The sequence below is a fragment of the Gopherus evgoodei genome, unplaced genomic scaffold (genome assembly GCF_007399415.2).
Source record: "Gopherus evgoodei ecotype Sinaloan lineage unplaced genomic scaffold, rGopEvg1_v1.p scaffold_37_arrow_ctg1, whole genome shotgun sequence".
Classification (NCBI taxonomy): domain Eukaryota; kingdom Metazoa; phylum Chordata; order Testudines; family Testudinidae; genus Gopherus; species Gopherus evgoodei.
In genome coordinates, this window is record NW_022060049.1 from 2,493,874 (window position 1) to 2,510,375 (window position 16,502).

The following is a 16,502-nucleotide window of genomic DNA, read 5'->3' on the forward strand; positions in this document are numbered from 1 at the left end:
AATTGATAAAAGTGGAGGAGCTTGGTTTATCAAACCGATCAGCAAAGCCAATGCTACAAAACTACATGAAAAGGCTGCAAAACACCACACCTCTGAAGTGCATCAACATGCACAAAGCCTTATAAGCCCACTTCCAAAGCCAGTTTTAGAAGTACGTAATGAGGCTGTTAAGAATGCTGGAGACACAACACAGTTCATGCAAACAAACATGGCTGTGGCATCCTACTTTCCACGTAAGCAAGAGATACCACACATTACCAACTGGAGGCCAATGTTAAGTGCATTGTCACTTATTCATCCTGAAGTTGAATAATGGTTCTGAACAAGACCAGCAAATGCTCACTATCCTTCTGCAAGAAACTCAACTGACTAGCTAGAAGCATGCAGTGCAACAGTGAAAGTCTCAACAGTTGAAAAAGTGAAGAACTCTCTCACCACATTCAAAATATTTGCATACATGGCTGATGAATGCACTGATGCAAATGGGCATCAAGTATTAAGTCATTGTGTACTTTATCTTGATGTCAGGGGTAGGCCAGTAGATGCATTTCTAGATGTTCAAGTTATAGAAGACACATCGACTGCATCTGTGACAACCCACATCTTAGAAGAGTTAAATGCTTGTCAGTTGGACCCCAAACAGATGGCTGCTTGTGCATTTGAGGGAGCTGCAAACTTCTCTGGAAGACATGGTGGAGTACAAACTTTGCTCAGAGAAAAGTGTAACCCTAATCTCTCCCATAAACACTGCAGAGGCCATCTACTCCAACTAGCATTAGTACGAGTTGCAGAATCTTCAAAAGACATTAAAAAAGCTATAAATTTAATGTCTTCATTATATTCTTTTTTCAGCAAAAGTCCAAAAAGACTGAATATCTTGGAAAACAGAGAAGATACACTGGGACTGAAGTTCAAATTAGTCCAACCTGGGAAAACCCGCTGGCTTTCTCATGAGCGATCCTTGACTGTTGTCTTAAAATTACTCCAGCCGTTATTACTGGCTTTAGAAAGTATCTACTGAGATGGGATGGACCTAAGTAGTGAGGCTGGTGGATTACTTTTGCTACTATGTTCAGAGTAGACTATTGCCATTCTCTCTCTTGTAAGTCTATTGTTGAAACCACTTGGGTCACTAAACAATGCCCTTCAGGCATCTGCTACATCTGTAGTAGACCTTTGTCCAGCAATAGAAGCTACATTTGGATCAATCAGAGAGCTATCCATTGAAAAAGTACTGGAAGAAGCAAAGATTTCAGTCCAGAAGTTGACTAATGAAGGCATTTATATTGAATCCTTAACTGAAGAGGACAAGAAGTGTTTGTTAAGACAACTGAAAAAAGTACACAGACTTGATTCTTAAACATGAGTTAAATCTAATAAAATGGTCATGAAACATTTTTCAGTTTTTACTATTGTGCCATACAGCCACCTTCACCTTCACAATCTCACCCCTTATCGGCCCTCATACCCCCGGCCTGTAAATTAGAACACCCCCCCTAATTTCAATTCCTGGGGAAACCACTCTCAATTCATGCTTTTGCTACTTCTCTTTGCTTTTCCCCTGCTGGGCAGGATCAGCCAGCTCCTGCAGCTCCAGCTCCTCTTCCTCCACCTGAAGCATATTTACTTCCAACTCTAGTTTCTGCTGCTCCTGCTCTTGAATTAGGGAACTGGGGCTTGAGGATGCCCTGTGGCTGCTGTGGCCCACCACCTGGGACTCTGCTATCTTCCCTGGGTTCTCCATCTCCCCACGTTGTTGCTGGAGAATTGGGCTGCTCTCTAAGAACTGCATCTGGGTTTGGATCAGGGTTCATTTCGAAATGCTTGGTCCTCTCTGCACAACTCTATAATGTGCCGGTTATGCGCCACCTCTCCCGCTGTTTCCTGGCACTAAGCTTGTTTCTACTGCTGTGTCACTTCTTGCAAAACTCTGCTGTTGCATTCAGCATCCCAGCACTCCCGCCACCTGTCGTGGATTTACAGGTTGCTCTTCCCCAGCTATTACAGTCGCTCTGGGGCTGCTCCCTTCATTGTTCTAGGCCTGAGGACTCCAATTCTTAAGAGGGGGAGCGCCATGGCCCCACAACTCTGAGATGGAGCCCTGGGCCTCCATCCCCTCTGCTTCTCGCCAGGGATCCCCAGTGAGTCCAGCTGAGTGTAGAGCCCTGTGAGAGACTCGACCCCTTTGGCAGCGATGCAGCCAGCAGGGATTGGCAGTGACACTGCATAGCCTGTTCAGACCATGCCCTCTTCATTAGTCACCTGGACTCCAGGACCGAGGAGGGCAGGTTTGTCTGGGAAAGCCAAACCGAGCTCAGAGCCTGTGTTGGCAACATTCCCTGTCCCTCTGCTCCCAAATCCCTGTGTTCCAGCTCTCTCTGCTGCACACCCCACACACCCACTTGGCCCCTTTGTCTCAGGTGCCGTTCTGCTGAGCACACATGTTCTGATCCCCTTGATAGTTCATTCAAACCAACCCAGACCTACCTGCTTAAGACCAACACCCCTTCTCTCACCTTATCCCAGAGGAAATATTAACCCCTTTACACCCAGGCTGTGGCACTACACAGTGAGTGAGGAAACGGAGTCATGCGTATTGTCCATAAAAATATTACAAAAATGTCCCACATTCTCCACAACAGGTGACTGAGAAGGGAAATCAAAGGAACCACTGGCCAATAGGGTTAAAGACAATAACATCAAGAAAATAAACACACCTTGTGCTGGTACAAGTCCTTTGCTAGACGTAGACAGTCAAGTTGTAAATAGGCAGAAATATTCAATAACTATTTTTGTTCTGCCTTCAGACCGAAGCAGGCAGACGCACCCATCCCAGATGCTGTGGATAAAATAGAAAGTTTATGATCTGTAACACTGGAGGATGTGAAGCAGCATCTGTCCACATTAAGGGGTGACTTGAACACAGTCTATAAGTACCTACATGAGGAACAAATATGTGATAATGAGTTTTTAATTCTAGCAGATAAAGGTTTAACAAAATCCAATGGCTGGAAATTGAAGCTAGATGAATTCAGACTAGAAAAAAGACAAATTTTTAACAGTGAGGGGAACCTGCCATTGCAACACCAAGGACTGTGGTGAATTTTCCATCGTTAGCCATTTTTGAATCAAAATTGGATGTTTTTCAAAGAAATCTGCTCTAGTTCAAACAGGAAGTATTTTGGGGAAGTTCTATGGCCTGTATAGACTCATAGGTCAGAAGGGACCAATCTGATCATCTAGTCTGACCTCCTGCACAAGGCAGGCCACAGAACCCCACCCATCCAATTTTATAACAACCCCTATCCCAGGACCGAGTTATTGAAATCCTCAAAATTGGTTTGAAGACCTCAAGCTGCAGAGAAACCACCAGCAAGCGACCTGTGCCCCACGCTGCAGGGGAAGGCGAAAAACCTCCAGGGCCCCTGCCAATCCGCCCTGGAGGAAAATTCCTTCCCGACCCCAAATATGGCGATCAGCTAAACCCTGAGCATGTGGGCAAGAGTCACCAGCCAGCACCCAAGAAGGAATTCTCTGCAGTAACTCAGTTCCCATTCCATCCAACATCTCCCCGCAGACCATTGAGCAGACCTATCTGGTGGTAATCCAAGATCAATTGCCCAAATTAACGATCCTATCATAACATCCCTTCCATATACTTATCAAGCTTTGTCTTAAAGCCAGGAAAGTCTTTTGCCCCCACTACTTCCCTCGGAAAGCTGTTCCAGAACTTCACTCCCCTAATGGTTAGAAACCTTCATCTAATTTCAAGTCTAAACTTCCTAATATCCAGTTTATACCCATTCGTCCTCGTGCCTACATTAGTACTAAACTTAAATAATTCCTCTCCCTCCCTAACGTTAACCCCCCTGATATATTTATATAGAGCAAGCATATCCCCCCGCAGCCTTCTTTTGGCTAGGCTAAACAAGCCAAGCTCTTTGAGTCTCCTTTCATAAGGCAGTTTTTCCATTCCTCGGATCATCCTTGTAGCCCGTCTCTGAACCTGTTCCAGTTTGAATTCATCCTTCTTGAACATGGGACACCAGAACTGCACACAGTATTCCAGATGTGGTCTCACCAACGCCTTGTATAACGGTACTAACACCTCCTTATCCTTGCAGGAAATACCCCACCTGATGCATCCCAAAATCGCATTTGCTTTTTTAACAGCCGTATCACATTGGCAACTCATAGTCATCCTGCTATCAACCAGTACCCCAAGGTCCTTCTCCTCCTCCGTCGCTTCCAACTGATGCGCCCCCAACGTATATCCAAAATTCTTATTATTAATTCCTAAATGCATAACCTTGCACTTTTCACTATTGTATTTCATCCTATTTCTATTACTCCAGTTCACAAGGTGGTTCAGATCTTCCTGAATAGTATCCCTGTCCTTCTCCATGTTAGCAATACCCCCCAGCTTGATGTCATCCGCAAACTTTATTAGCACATTCCCGCTCTTTGTGCCAAGGTCAGTAATAAAAAGGTTAAATAAGATCAGTCCCAAAACCGATCCTTGAGGGACTCCACTAGTGACCTCCTTCCAGCCTGACAATTCACCTTTCAATACGACCCTCTGGAGTCTCCCCTTTAACCAGTTCCTTATCCACCTTACAACTTTCATATTCATTCCCATCTTTTCCAATTTGACTAACAGTTCCCCGTGCGGAACCGTGTCGAACGCCTTATTGAAATCTAGGTAAATTATATCTACCGCATTTCCTTTATCTAAGTAATCCGTCACCTTCTCAAAGAAGGAGATCAGATTGGTTTGACACGATCTACCTTTACTAAATCCGTGTTGCAATTCATCCCAATTACCATTGACCTCTATGTCCTTAACTACTTTCTTCCTTAAAATTTTTTCCAAGACCTTGCATACTACAGACGTCAAGCTAACAGGCCTATAATTACCCGGATCACTTTTATTCCCTTTCTTAAAAATAGGAACGACATTAGCTATCCTCCAGTCATACGGCACAACCCCCGAGTTTACCGATTGCTTAAAAATTCTCGCTAACGGGCTTGCAATTTCACGCGCCAGTTCCTTTAATATCCTCAGATGGAGATTGTCCGGGCCCTCCGACTTCGTCCCATCGAGCTGTTCAAGTACGGCCTCTACCTCAGTTGCGGTAATATCCACTTCCATATCCACATTCCCGTTTATCATCCCTCCACCATCGCAAGGTTCCTCACTAGTCTTATTAAAAACTGAGGCAAAGTACTTGTTTAGATGTTGGGCCATGCCTAGGTTATCCTTAACCTCCATTCCATCCTCAGTGTATAGCGGTCCCACTTCTTTCTTTGTTTTCTTCTTATTTATGTGGCTGTAGAACCTTTTACTATTGGTTTTGATTCCCTTTGCAAGGTCCAGTTCAATGCGGCTTTTAGCCTTCCTCACTTTATCCCTACATGTTCTGACCTCACCAAGGTAGCTTTCCTTACTGATCCTGCCTTTCTTCCACTCCCTGTAAGCTTTCTGCTTTGGTCTAATCCCCTCTCTGAGTTGCTTGCTCATCCAGCTTGGCCTACAACTCTTGCCCATGGTTTTTTTCCCCTTTCTCGGGATGCAGGCTTCCGACAGTCTCCGCAGCTGCGACTTAAAGTAATTCCAGGCCTCCTCCGCATTTAAATCCACTAATTCCTCCGTCCAATCCACTTCCCTAACTAATTTCCTTAACTCTTTAAAATTAGCCCTCGAGAAGTCAAAAATCCTAATCCCAGATCTACATTTGTTTATCCTTCCATCTAGTTTGAACTGAATCAGCTCATGATCACTCGAACCAAGGTTGTCCCCTACCACCATTTCTTCTACGAGGTCCTCACTGCTCACCAACACCAAATCTAAAATGGCATCTCCTCTCGTAGGTACTTCAACTACTTGATGAAGAAATCCATCCGCTATCACATCCAGAAAAATCTGACCCCTATTATTCTTGCAAGCACTCGTCCTCCAGTCTATATCCGGGAAGTTGAAGTCCCCCATAATCACACATTTCCCCTTTGTGTTTACTTCATTAAAGACATTAAAGAGGTCTCTATCCATATCTGTAGCACACTCCAAGCACTATCTCAGGGGAAGCGCTAGTTGCTTTTTTACCCAGTGTGATTTTCGCCCAGACAGACTCTGTCTTATCCATTCCATCGCTTCTTATTTCGCTACAGTTAATTTCATCATTGATGTACAAGGCTACTCCACCACCTTTGCCTTTCTTCCTGTCTTTTCTAAACAGCACATAGCCTTCAATACCCGTGCTCCAGTCATGAGTACTATTCCACCAGGTTTCAGTTATCCCTATAATATCCGGTTTCAATTCCTGCACCAGTAACTCCAGTTCCTCCATCTTGTTGCCTAGGCTCCTCGCATTAGTGAACAGACCTTTTAATTTTCGGCGTTTGGCATCAGTGACATTCTTTCCCCCGTTGTGCAGAGACCTTTTACCACCAGCGTCACCCATTACCCTGGTTTCTACTCCACTATTCCTCCTTGGATCAAATATTGGGACCGCAAGGGTATCCCCTCTCACTTTGTTTACTTTCCTCTCCAGGTTATATTCCGGCGTGGAGATCTCCCGAACATCTCCCAACCATCTCCCCCAACTTCCTAGTTTAAAGCTCTCTTGATGAGGTCGGCAAGCCTCCATCCTAGAATTCTATTTCCCTCCTTGCTTAGATGAAGTCCATCCTGAGTGAACAGTCGCCTATCCGTAAACGCTTCCCAGTGACCGTACATCCCAAAGCCCTCCTTATAACACCACTCCCTAAGCCATCTGTTGATCGCCATAATCTTGTCACTCCTTCGTCGCCCCGCTCTAGGAACCGGCAGAATCCCACTGAAGATCACCTGAGCCTCGATGTCTTTGAGCCTCTTCCCCAGTCTGGCATAGTCCTCCTTGACACAGTCCAGCGAGTAACTAGCCGTGTCATTCGTTCCCACATGAAGGATAATCAACGGATTCTTTCCCGCTCCCGCTAAGATCGTATTCAGCCTCAGGTCCACATCCTGTATCTTAGCCCCTGGCAGACAGCACACCCTTCTGTTCTCCTGATCAGGTCTAGTTACAGGCCTATCAACTTTTCTCAGTAAAGAGTCTCCAATCACGTAGACTTGCCTTTTCCTGGCGACAGTGCGATTCTGCGGTCTATCCCCCACAGCAGGTGGTCGCAATTCCTTTTGATTTGTATTCGCCCTTACAATCCTCCTATGGCTTGTACTTGGTGTCGCCTCCATCGACTCCTCCCCTCCTTCTGCAGCACTAGCTGCTCGCCTCTTCTTCCTCGCCCTTTGTCCTTCAGCAGCCTGCTGTGCTCCATCTTCATTTCCCAACTCAGCAAACCTGTTCCTGAGTTCTATTTCTCCATCGCTGGCCCGTCTTTTCCTCTGCCTGGTTCTCCTAGTCACATGGTTCCACCGTCCACTTTCCTCACCCAGCAGCCCCTCCTCAGAGTCCTTTGGTCCTGCTTCTATCCGCTCGTCTGAGCTTGTCCCCTGTGCCTCATCATGTCTGTGTTCCATCATCTGCTCAAATCCCCTTCTAAACTCAGTCAGAGTTTCCACTTGCATCTCCAGTCCCCTTACCTTTTCCTCCAGCAGCTCTATCAGGCGGCACTTCATGCAGATGAAACTCCTTTCAGGTGCTCCCTCTAGGACCATGTACATGCCGCAGCTACCGCATCCGGTCATCCTCAGTGTGTTTGCACCTGCTACCTCCACCTCCATCGTAGCGCTCCAAGTCTGTGCCTGGCAATCCACGCCTCACACCGCACCGCAGGCCACCAACAAGCGTTGGGCTGCTTGCAGATCCCTGCCTCTTCCCTAGTCTGCCTTCCTGGTTCCTCTGCCTTGGTCTCCCCTGTGACCCCCCCTGGAAACTCCCACTGAAACTCCCCTGTTAGCCGCCTCCTGTGCCGCTGCAGCTGACTGTGCCTGGCTCCTTATATAGGACCCCTAATCAGGTAAGCCCCACCCCCAACTCAGGGCTCAGCCTCGCTCCCAGCACACAGCCCCTAGCAGCCTGCACACACACTCACTCACACACAAACACCACAAACTACAAAAACCTGCTCCTCCAACAGCACTCCCACTGAAACTCCCCTGTTAGCCGCTCTGTTCGCCGCCTCCTGTGCCGCTGCAGCTGACTGTATCAGAGGGGTAGCTGTGTTAGTCTGGATCTGTAAAAGCAGCAAACAGTCCTGTGGCACCTTATAGACTAACAGACATATTGGAGCATGAGCTTTTGTGGGTGAATACCCACTTCATGTTACACAAGAGGTTAGACTAGACCAGTGGATTTCAACCTATTTTCATTTGTGGACCCTCTAAAAATTTTTGAAAGTAGGTGCAGAACCCTTTGGAAATCTTAGACATAGTCTATGGGCACTTAGGGGCCTGCAGTCACAGATTGAAAACCAATGGGCTAGATGATCACAGTGGTTCCTTCTGATCTTGGAATCTACAAGTCTATCAGCAAAGAATAAGGCCTGGTCTACACTACGCGTTTAAACTAATTTTAGCAGCGTTAAACAGATTTAACGCTGCACCTGTCCACACAACGAGGCCCTTTATATCGATATAAAGGGCTCTTTAAACCAGTTTCTGTACTCATCCCCGATGAGAGGAGTAGCGCTGAAATTGGTATTACCATATCGGATTAGGGTTAGTGTGGCCACAAATCAACGGTATTGGCCTCCAGGCGGTATCCCATAGTGCACCATTGTGACTGCTCTGGACAGCAATCTGAATGTGGATGCACTGGCCAGGTGGACAGGAAAAGCTCTGCGAACTTTTGCATTTCATTTCCTGTTTGCCCAGCGTGGAGCTCTGATCAGCACGAGTGGTGATGCAGTCCCAAATCCAAAAAGAGCTCCAGCATGGACCGTACGGGAGATACTGGATCTGATCGCTGTATGGGGAGACAAATCTGTTCTATCAGAGCTCCGTTACCGAAGATGAAATGCCAAAGCATTTGAAAAAAATCTCCAGGCTATGATACAGAGTCCACAGCACAGTGCTGTGTGACAAGCGTAACGGAAAGCCAAAGAATCAAATGGATGCTCATGGAGGGAGGGAGTGGGTACTCAGGACTCCAGCTATACCACAGTCCCCGCAGTCTCCAAAAAGTATTTGCATTCTTGGCTGACCTCCCAATGCCTGAAGGGTCAAAAACATTTTCCTGGGTGGTTCAGGGTATATGTTGTCAATTTACCACCCCTCTCCCCCATGAAAGAAAAGGGAAAAAAAATCATTTCTTGACTTTTTTATATGTCACCCTATGTCTACTGCATGCTGCTGGTAGACGCAGTGCTGCCGCAATGAATAGCAGCCTCCTTTTCCCTCCCCTCCCCGGTGGCAGATGGTACCGTACAAAAGGACGGATAGCTGTCCTCATCATTCTGTGAGTGCTCCTGGCTAGCCTCAGGTGAGGTCAGCTGGAGGTGCCTGGTAAAAATAGGAATGACTCCTGGTCATTCCTGGCAGATGGTACAGAAGGGCTGGTAACCGTCCTCATCATAGCAACTGGGGGCTGAGTTCCATCAGTGCCCCCTCCTTTCATGTCTAAAGAAAAGATTCTGTACTGCCTGGAGCTCCTCTCCCCCACCCCCATTTAATGTCCTGCCTGGACTATCATAGCACTGGGAGGCTGCCTCCCCCTCATTTTATCTCACTAAAAAGTCAGTGTTTTTTATTCCTGCATTCTTCATTACTTCATCACACAAATTGGGGGACACTGCCACAGTAGCCCAGGAAGGTTGGGGAGAAGGGAAGCAACAGGTGGGATTGTTGCAGGAGCACCCCCTAGAATAGCATGCAGCTAGTAACTTCTGAGGGATCTGTCACAGAGCAGCTGTGCTCTCTGGTTCTCTAGCACACTTGCCCCATATTCTAGACAGGACTGACTTTATTTTTAGATAAACCATAAAGGAGGAATTGACTCAGGGAATCATTCCCATCTTTGTCTTTGTACCCCCAGACAACCTCAGTGAAGGCCAGCCAAAAGCACCCATGACAGTAGCAGATGGTACAGAATGACTGATAACCATCATCTCACCACCTCTTCACAACAGCATAGCAGACAGTACAGAACAACTGGTAACCATCTCTGCTACCTTGCAATAGCAAATGAATGCTGCTGTATAGTGCTGCAGTATCGCCTCTGTAAGCGGCATCCAGTACACATATGGTGACAGTGACAAAAGGCAAAACGGGCTCCATGGTTGCCATGCTATGGTGTCTGCCAGGGCAATCCAGGGAAAAAGGGCGGGAAATGATTGTCTGCTGTTGCTTTCAGGGAGGAAGGAATGAGTGACAACATTTACCCAGAATCACCTGCGACACTTTTTTTGCCCCATCAGGCATTGGGATCTCAACCCAGAATTCCAAGGGGCGGGGGAGACTGCGGGAACTATGGGATAGCTACAGGATAGCTACCCACAGTGCAACGCTCCAGAAATTGATGCTAGCCTTGGTACATGGATGCACACCACCGAATTAATGTGCTTAGTGTGGCCGCGTGCACTCAATTTTATACAATCTGTTTTACAAAACCGGTTTATGTAAAATCAGAATAATCCCATAGTGTAGACATACCCTAAGAGGTTAAATATATAATTAATGCCAGTCAGCAGGGTTTCCCAGAAGGCAGGTCTTGTCAAACCAACCTGTTGTCTTTTTTTTGACAAGATAATGGCTCTGGTTGATACAGGTAACTGTGTTGATAGACTATACTCCTCAAGGCATTTGCCTTAGTACCCTGTAGAGGTGCGGACTCACCCCCAAGGCACCTCCTACTGGTTGTCCTGGGGAATTAGCTCAGTTCCAGCTCCAGAGTGCCCTCTGCAGGTTGGTGATCCACCTGTCCTCTGGACCCATGTGCTTCCCAGGACCCGGTGCCCTTTTACCTGGGATGCAGCTCCCTAGCAGTAATCCCCTCAGTCTTAGGGTCTTCCCTCCCTGGGGAACCCCCACCCACTATTCCCACCTCGCCTCAGTATATGGCTACTGCCAGTCTTCATCCAGCCCCACACCCTGGGGCAGACTGCAGTATCAGCCTACTCATCACTGGCAAGGTTGGGTTTGGACCTGCTGCCTTAGCCTACCCCTGGGCTGCCCTCTGCAACCCCGTATCTTTTAGCCCAATGCTAGGCCACAGCCTGGGGCTTTCCAGGCTGGAGCTCCCCAGCTCTTCTGCCTGTCTCCAACCCTACTCCACTCAGGTACTTTGTCTCTGGCTCCTTGCAGCCAGGCCCTTCTCCCTCTACCACCAGAGGGAGACTGTTTGGACTTCTGGCTCAGAGCCTCCTCTCAGAGGGGCCCACTGGGCCTGATTGGGGCTTCGCCACAGCTGCAGCCACTTCCCCCAATTAACCCAGCCTAAAAGCTGCTTTCTCCAGCCACACCCCCCTCCCAGAGCTGTTTTTACCCTTCAGGGCAGGAGCGGGTGGTCACCCCGTTACATACCCCATCACAGTTTGATTTAAAAACTCGCAGTATTTGGAATTAACAGAACCCACATTAGATGGATTAAAAACTGGTCACTGGCAGATCTTAAATTGTAGTAGCTAATGGGGAGCTATCAATGAGCAGGGCTGTTTCTGGCAGGGTTCCCCAGAGAGCTGTTCTTGGTTCAATGCTAGTTCACATGTTTGTTAACAATCTATACAATGACATAAAATCTTTGCTGGCAAAGTTTGCAGATGACACAAAGATTAGATTGGGGGAGTAGTAAACAGTGGGGAAGACAGGGTGCAAGGTAGGCCTACACTGTGTGTACGTCTACACTGCTAGCTGGGTGTGTGAGTCCCAGCTGGAGCAGACACACTCATGCAAGTTCTCATCGAGCTAGTGCGTTAAAAACAGAGCGCAGCCATGGCAGCACAAGGAGTGGGAGGGGCTAGTTGCCCCAAGTACATACTTAGCATCTCTGATCGGCATGAACTCAGGGTGACTACACCTCCCGTCACTTGCGCTGCCATGGCTACCCCATACTTTTAGCGTGCTAGCTCAATGAGAACGCGCACGAGTGTGTCTGCTCGAGCCGGGACTCTCACACCCATCTAGCAGTGCAGACGTACACACAGAGTGATCTGAATCGCCTAGTTAAATGCACACAGTCCTACTATGCTTTACTATGTTAAAGGAATAGAAAACCTGCCTTACAGCAATAGACTCCAGGAGCAAAATCTACTTAGCTTAACAAAGAGACGGTTAAGGGGTGACGATCACAGCCTGTAAGCGCCTCCATGGCACCTGGGGGAGCACATATTGATATGGGCTCTTCAGTCTAGCAGACAAAGGTCTTATATGATCGAATGGCTGGAAATTGAAGCTAGATAAATTCACACTGGAAATGATGTGTAAGTGGGGGTAATTAACCACTGGAACAAGTCATCAAGGATTATGGGTAAGACTGAGATTTAGTCATGGGTATTTTTAGTAAAAGTCATGGACAGGCAATAAACAAAAATTCATGGTCTGTGACCTGTCCATGACTTTTACTATAAATACCTCAGACTAAATCTTAGCTGCTGTAGGGGTTCCTGGGGTGCTGCTGCTTTGGGGAACCCCTGGGGGCGAATGGCTGGCCCCTGTTCCAGCAGTGGAGGCTGATAGTCCCCAGCTGCCCGCTGCTCCAAAGGCCCCCGGTGTGGCTGACCCCAAGCTGCCCCAGGCAGCTGCTCAGGCAGTCCTGGGGTCAGCCACACCAGCCGTTGCAGATGTGGAAGTCCCGGAAAATCACAGAATCTGTGACTTCCATGACCTCCATGAAAGACATACAGTCTTAAATAAGGGGAATTCTCGGTCACTGGCAATTTGTAAATCAAGATTGGATGTTTCTGTGTTCCAGTTCAAACAGGAAGTATTTGGGGGAACTCCAACGTGCTGTGTTACACTTTCAAATCTATGTTGAGAGATTCTGTCTTGGGAAGCCATGGCTCAGAGAAGGACTTGGGGGTCATCACAGATTGCCTCAGCTTGAGTGCTCAGTGCAATGCAGTGGCAAAAAGTGCTAATGTGATCCTAGGATGTATAAAAACGGGATTAGCAGGCAAAAGTAGGGGAGTGGTCTTGCCTCTGTGCACAGCACTGGTATGGAAAGATTCCTACTCAAATACTGTGTCCAGTCTTTGTTCTGCATTTCAAGAGAGATGTGAAGATATTGGAAAGAGTTCAAACCAGGCCATGACATGATCCTGGGGCTGGAAAACAAGCCTTATGATGTGAGGCTTAAGGAGCGCAACTTCTTTAGATGATCAAAGGGAAAGTCCAGCAGCAACTTGATCACTGTGTTTAGGCACCGACACCTGAAAAAGAGACCTGAAACCAACTGCAGAATCACAAGAGCCAGTGAGTGGCGCGGAAGTGAGATAAATTCAACCTTGAAATGAGATGTAATTGCTTAGCAGTGAGTATAATTAAACAGTACAGCAGCTCCCCAGAGGGGGGGGGTGGGGACTTACCATTGCTTGGAGTCCGTAGGGCCAGACTAGATCTTTCAAAGACATGATTCAGTGCAGCTCCTAGGAGAAATTCTATGGAGTGTGTGTGTGCGGGGAGGTGAGAATGGGCTAAATGGCTGGGATGGCACCTTCTGGCCCTCAGGTCTATGGATCTATGAATTCCTCTGGTTGCTTCCTTCCTTCATGGGCCAAGGGGGGAACTGAAATCTCTGCATTTCCATCAACATGTTCGAACACTTGCAGATCTGCATTAAGACAGTGCTTCATGTTTCCTGGTTTCAACCACCCACCTGCAGGGGTTATTTTTCCTGAGGCACAATGGCCAGATGTACTCTGTCTCTTCCCGGCCCCCATCCACCACCATTCTCTGAAGCATCAGGAGTGGCCACAGCTGAGACAGGACACCAGATAGGCTGGACCAGGCTCTGTGGTAGTACAGAGGATCTTCCTTCTAGATGCTCGGCTAGCGAGCCTTTCTCACATGCTCAAGGTCACAGTAATCACTAGGTTTGAAGTCAGGAAGGAGATTTTTCCCCAGTTCAGATAGGCAGGAACTTACCTTCCTCTGCAGCATGGGACATGGATCGCCTGCTGGGATCAGCTGGGCAAGTCTCCTGTCATTAGGGTGAACATAAATCCCGTTCATAGGCACCGACTCCGTGGATGCTCCAGGGCTGGAGCACCCACAGGGAAAAATTGATGGGTGCGCTGCACCCACCAGCAGCTCCCTGCCCAGCCTCCTACCCCAACTCACCTCTGTCCCGCCTCCACCTCCTCCCTCGAGCACGCCACCGCGCCCTACTTCTCCCCACTCCCTCCCAGTGCTTGCACTGCAAAACAGCTCTTTCACACAGCAAGCCTGGAAGGGAGGCGGGCAGAGGGGGAAAGCGGTGCACTTGGGGGAGGAGGTGGGGCCAGGATGGGCATTTGTGAAGGGGTCCAATAGGGGCAGGGAGGGGCAGAGTTAGAGGGGGGACTTTGGGTTGGAGCGGGGCAGAGGGCACGAGCACTCACCAGCGCAGAAAAAAGTTGGCGCTGGTGATCCCGTTTTTGGCTGGGACAGTCCTGTTTTTAGGCCCTGTTCCAGCCGTCCTGACTTTTTTGACAAAACTGATAGTTGGCAAGAGCAAACGGGACAAATGCCCAGAGGAACATGTAGGAGGGAGGGCAAAGCGGCTATGCCAGTCCTGCGCTAGAGGAAAGGCTACGGAGAGCGGCTTGTCCCATGTTCAGGGGGAAGAGGCGGGCCTCCAGTGGCCCTACACATGGGCATGTGGTGGGGGGCTCAGACCACCAGCCCTGCGCATGGGCGGGGGGGGGGCTTAGAGGACCATCCCCATGCATTGGGGGGAGGGGAGGCTCAGACCAGCCTTGCGGCATGTACGGAGGAGAAGGGGGTCTCAGGGGGAGGGAGGGCTCAGACCAGCCTTGTGGCATGTATGGAGGAGAAGGGGACCTTGGGGGGAGGAGAGTCACAGGTGGGGGCTCATAGGAACAGCCCCGTGGGCAGGCAGTGGGGGAGGAGGCTCAGACCATCCCCAGGTGAGGGGGAGGAGAGGAGTGGCGGGAGGTGGTGGAGGGGAGGGCTAGCTCCAGGCATCAGTGGGGAGGGGACCTCAGGCTGGCCCCCAGTGGGCAGGAGGCAGGGAGGGCTCAGGTGGCCCCATGCATGACGGGGGTTAGCAGGGGGGCTGGGGCTGGTCCCAGGGGGAGGGGCTCCTCAGCCTGGCCCCACGCCGGTGGGAGGCGGCGGGGGGGACATAGGCTGGTTTGGGGGAGTCCTGTTTTCCTTTTGGGAAATACGGTCACTCTACCCCGATCAATTCCCTGCCATTGCAGGGGCCTCAGGAACTGGTGACACCTTGGTCTCACCTGTTCTCTGCTTGGGGCACACAACAGCTTGAGTCTCCTGAGCAATGACGTGCTTTAGTCTAACCCAAGTTACTGGCCCCATACAGTGGTAGGTGGGTGATACTGAGCAGCCTGCTCTACCCAGGAAGTCAGACTGGATGAGCTATGTTCTCTCCTGAACCAGTCGGTGAGCTCTCTAGTGATGCTCACCACGTGCTATGTTACAGAAGCCATCAGAGCAGCCGTGGGGACCTAGCAAGGCCTGGCACGCTGTGGAGCATTAATAACACTAGTCACCATGCCCCAGCTTTCTTCATACTGTAACTGTGATATTTGCTCTTTACAGAACATCGCCCGCACAGGGACTCCAAACCGTGATCCAATCACCTCTTAGACATCTCTTAGCTAAGCTCGATTGGGTTGCTGTAGCCTCTCACACAAGACAGGCTTTCCAGACTCCAATCGTTCCGTTCACTCTTCTTTCAGCTCTTTCCATCCCCGTCACTTTCCTTTTTTGCAGTGTGAACACCTGACCTGGACTCAGTATCCTGCAATGGGCTCACCAACGCCATACACAGAGGTACTGGCCCCTTGCCACTGGGCTCGCTGCCACTCGCATACCCCCTCGGGGATACAGGGCACTCTGCAGGTGGTCTGCCTCAGTTTCTCCCCCTTCAAAGGGCTTCTTAAATTGACTCCACCCAGGCTTACGAGTCCAATGACAACAGCCCTGCTTAGTGCCTGGTTTATTAACTTAAAGTTCAAAATTAAACACAAATGTCTTCCCCTTAGCCTGGCACAGCCTCCAATCCCCTTGCCATCTCACATCTTTGCAGGCTTCTCCCAGCTTTTCCTAGCTGGAGAAACTGGCCCGGTCTAAGGGTCTTCCCTGCTGAAGCCTCTCCCTCTTTGCAACCTCTTTTCAGCTTCTTGTTCATTCTCCCTTCTCTGCAGCTTCCTCCTGCTGTTTATAGGAGAATCATCTTTTCCATCTCCAGCTGCTCAATCAAACAACCCCAGACCCTATCCCAAGTGTGGCAGGCAGGGTAACTGTACAGGGGCTGCCCAGGTCTAGGACACCAGGCATTAGAGAAACAGGCCACCCCCAGGGCTGGATTTACACTTTACGTGTCCCTAGGCATAGCATCTTCAGTGCCCTCCCCAGCCTGCAGTTGATCTTCATGTTGCAC

The 16,502-nt window shown here is 49.0% G+C and overlaps 1 protein-coding gene across 9 annotated transcripts in view; it reads right to left on the reverse strand.

The window, feature by feature from the left end:
- The window catches only part of LOC115642040 (cytochrome P450 4F22-like), a 53,438-nt gene that overhangs the window by 33,896 nt on the left and 3,040 nt on the right, over positions 1-16,502 (reverse strand). For 2 of the 9 annotated variants that reach the window (XM_030545393.1, XM_030545392.1), the window contains exons 2-3: positions 13,462-13,706; positions 2,718-2,839 (exon numbers count right to left, since the gene is read on the reverse strand). The exons of 3 other annotated variants lie outside the window; for them this stretch is intronic. Coding sequence is in view for 1 of the 6 variants with exons in the window: in XM_030545390.1 (XP_030401250.1) it covers positions 13,752-13,837 (86 nt within the window). In the remaining 5 variants the exon portion in view is untranslated. Of the gene's footprint in view, positions 1-2,717; positions 2,840-13,461; positions 13,707-13,751; positions 13,887-16,502 lie in introns of all 9 variants that reach the window. 4 more of the 9 variants (XM_030545394.1, XM_030545395.1, XM_030545391.1 and 1 more) reach the window with 3 other exon arrangements.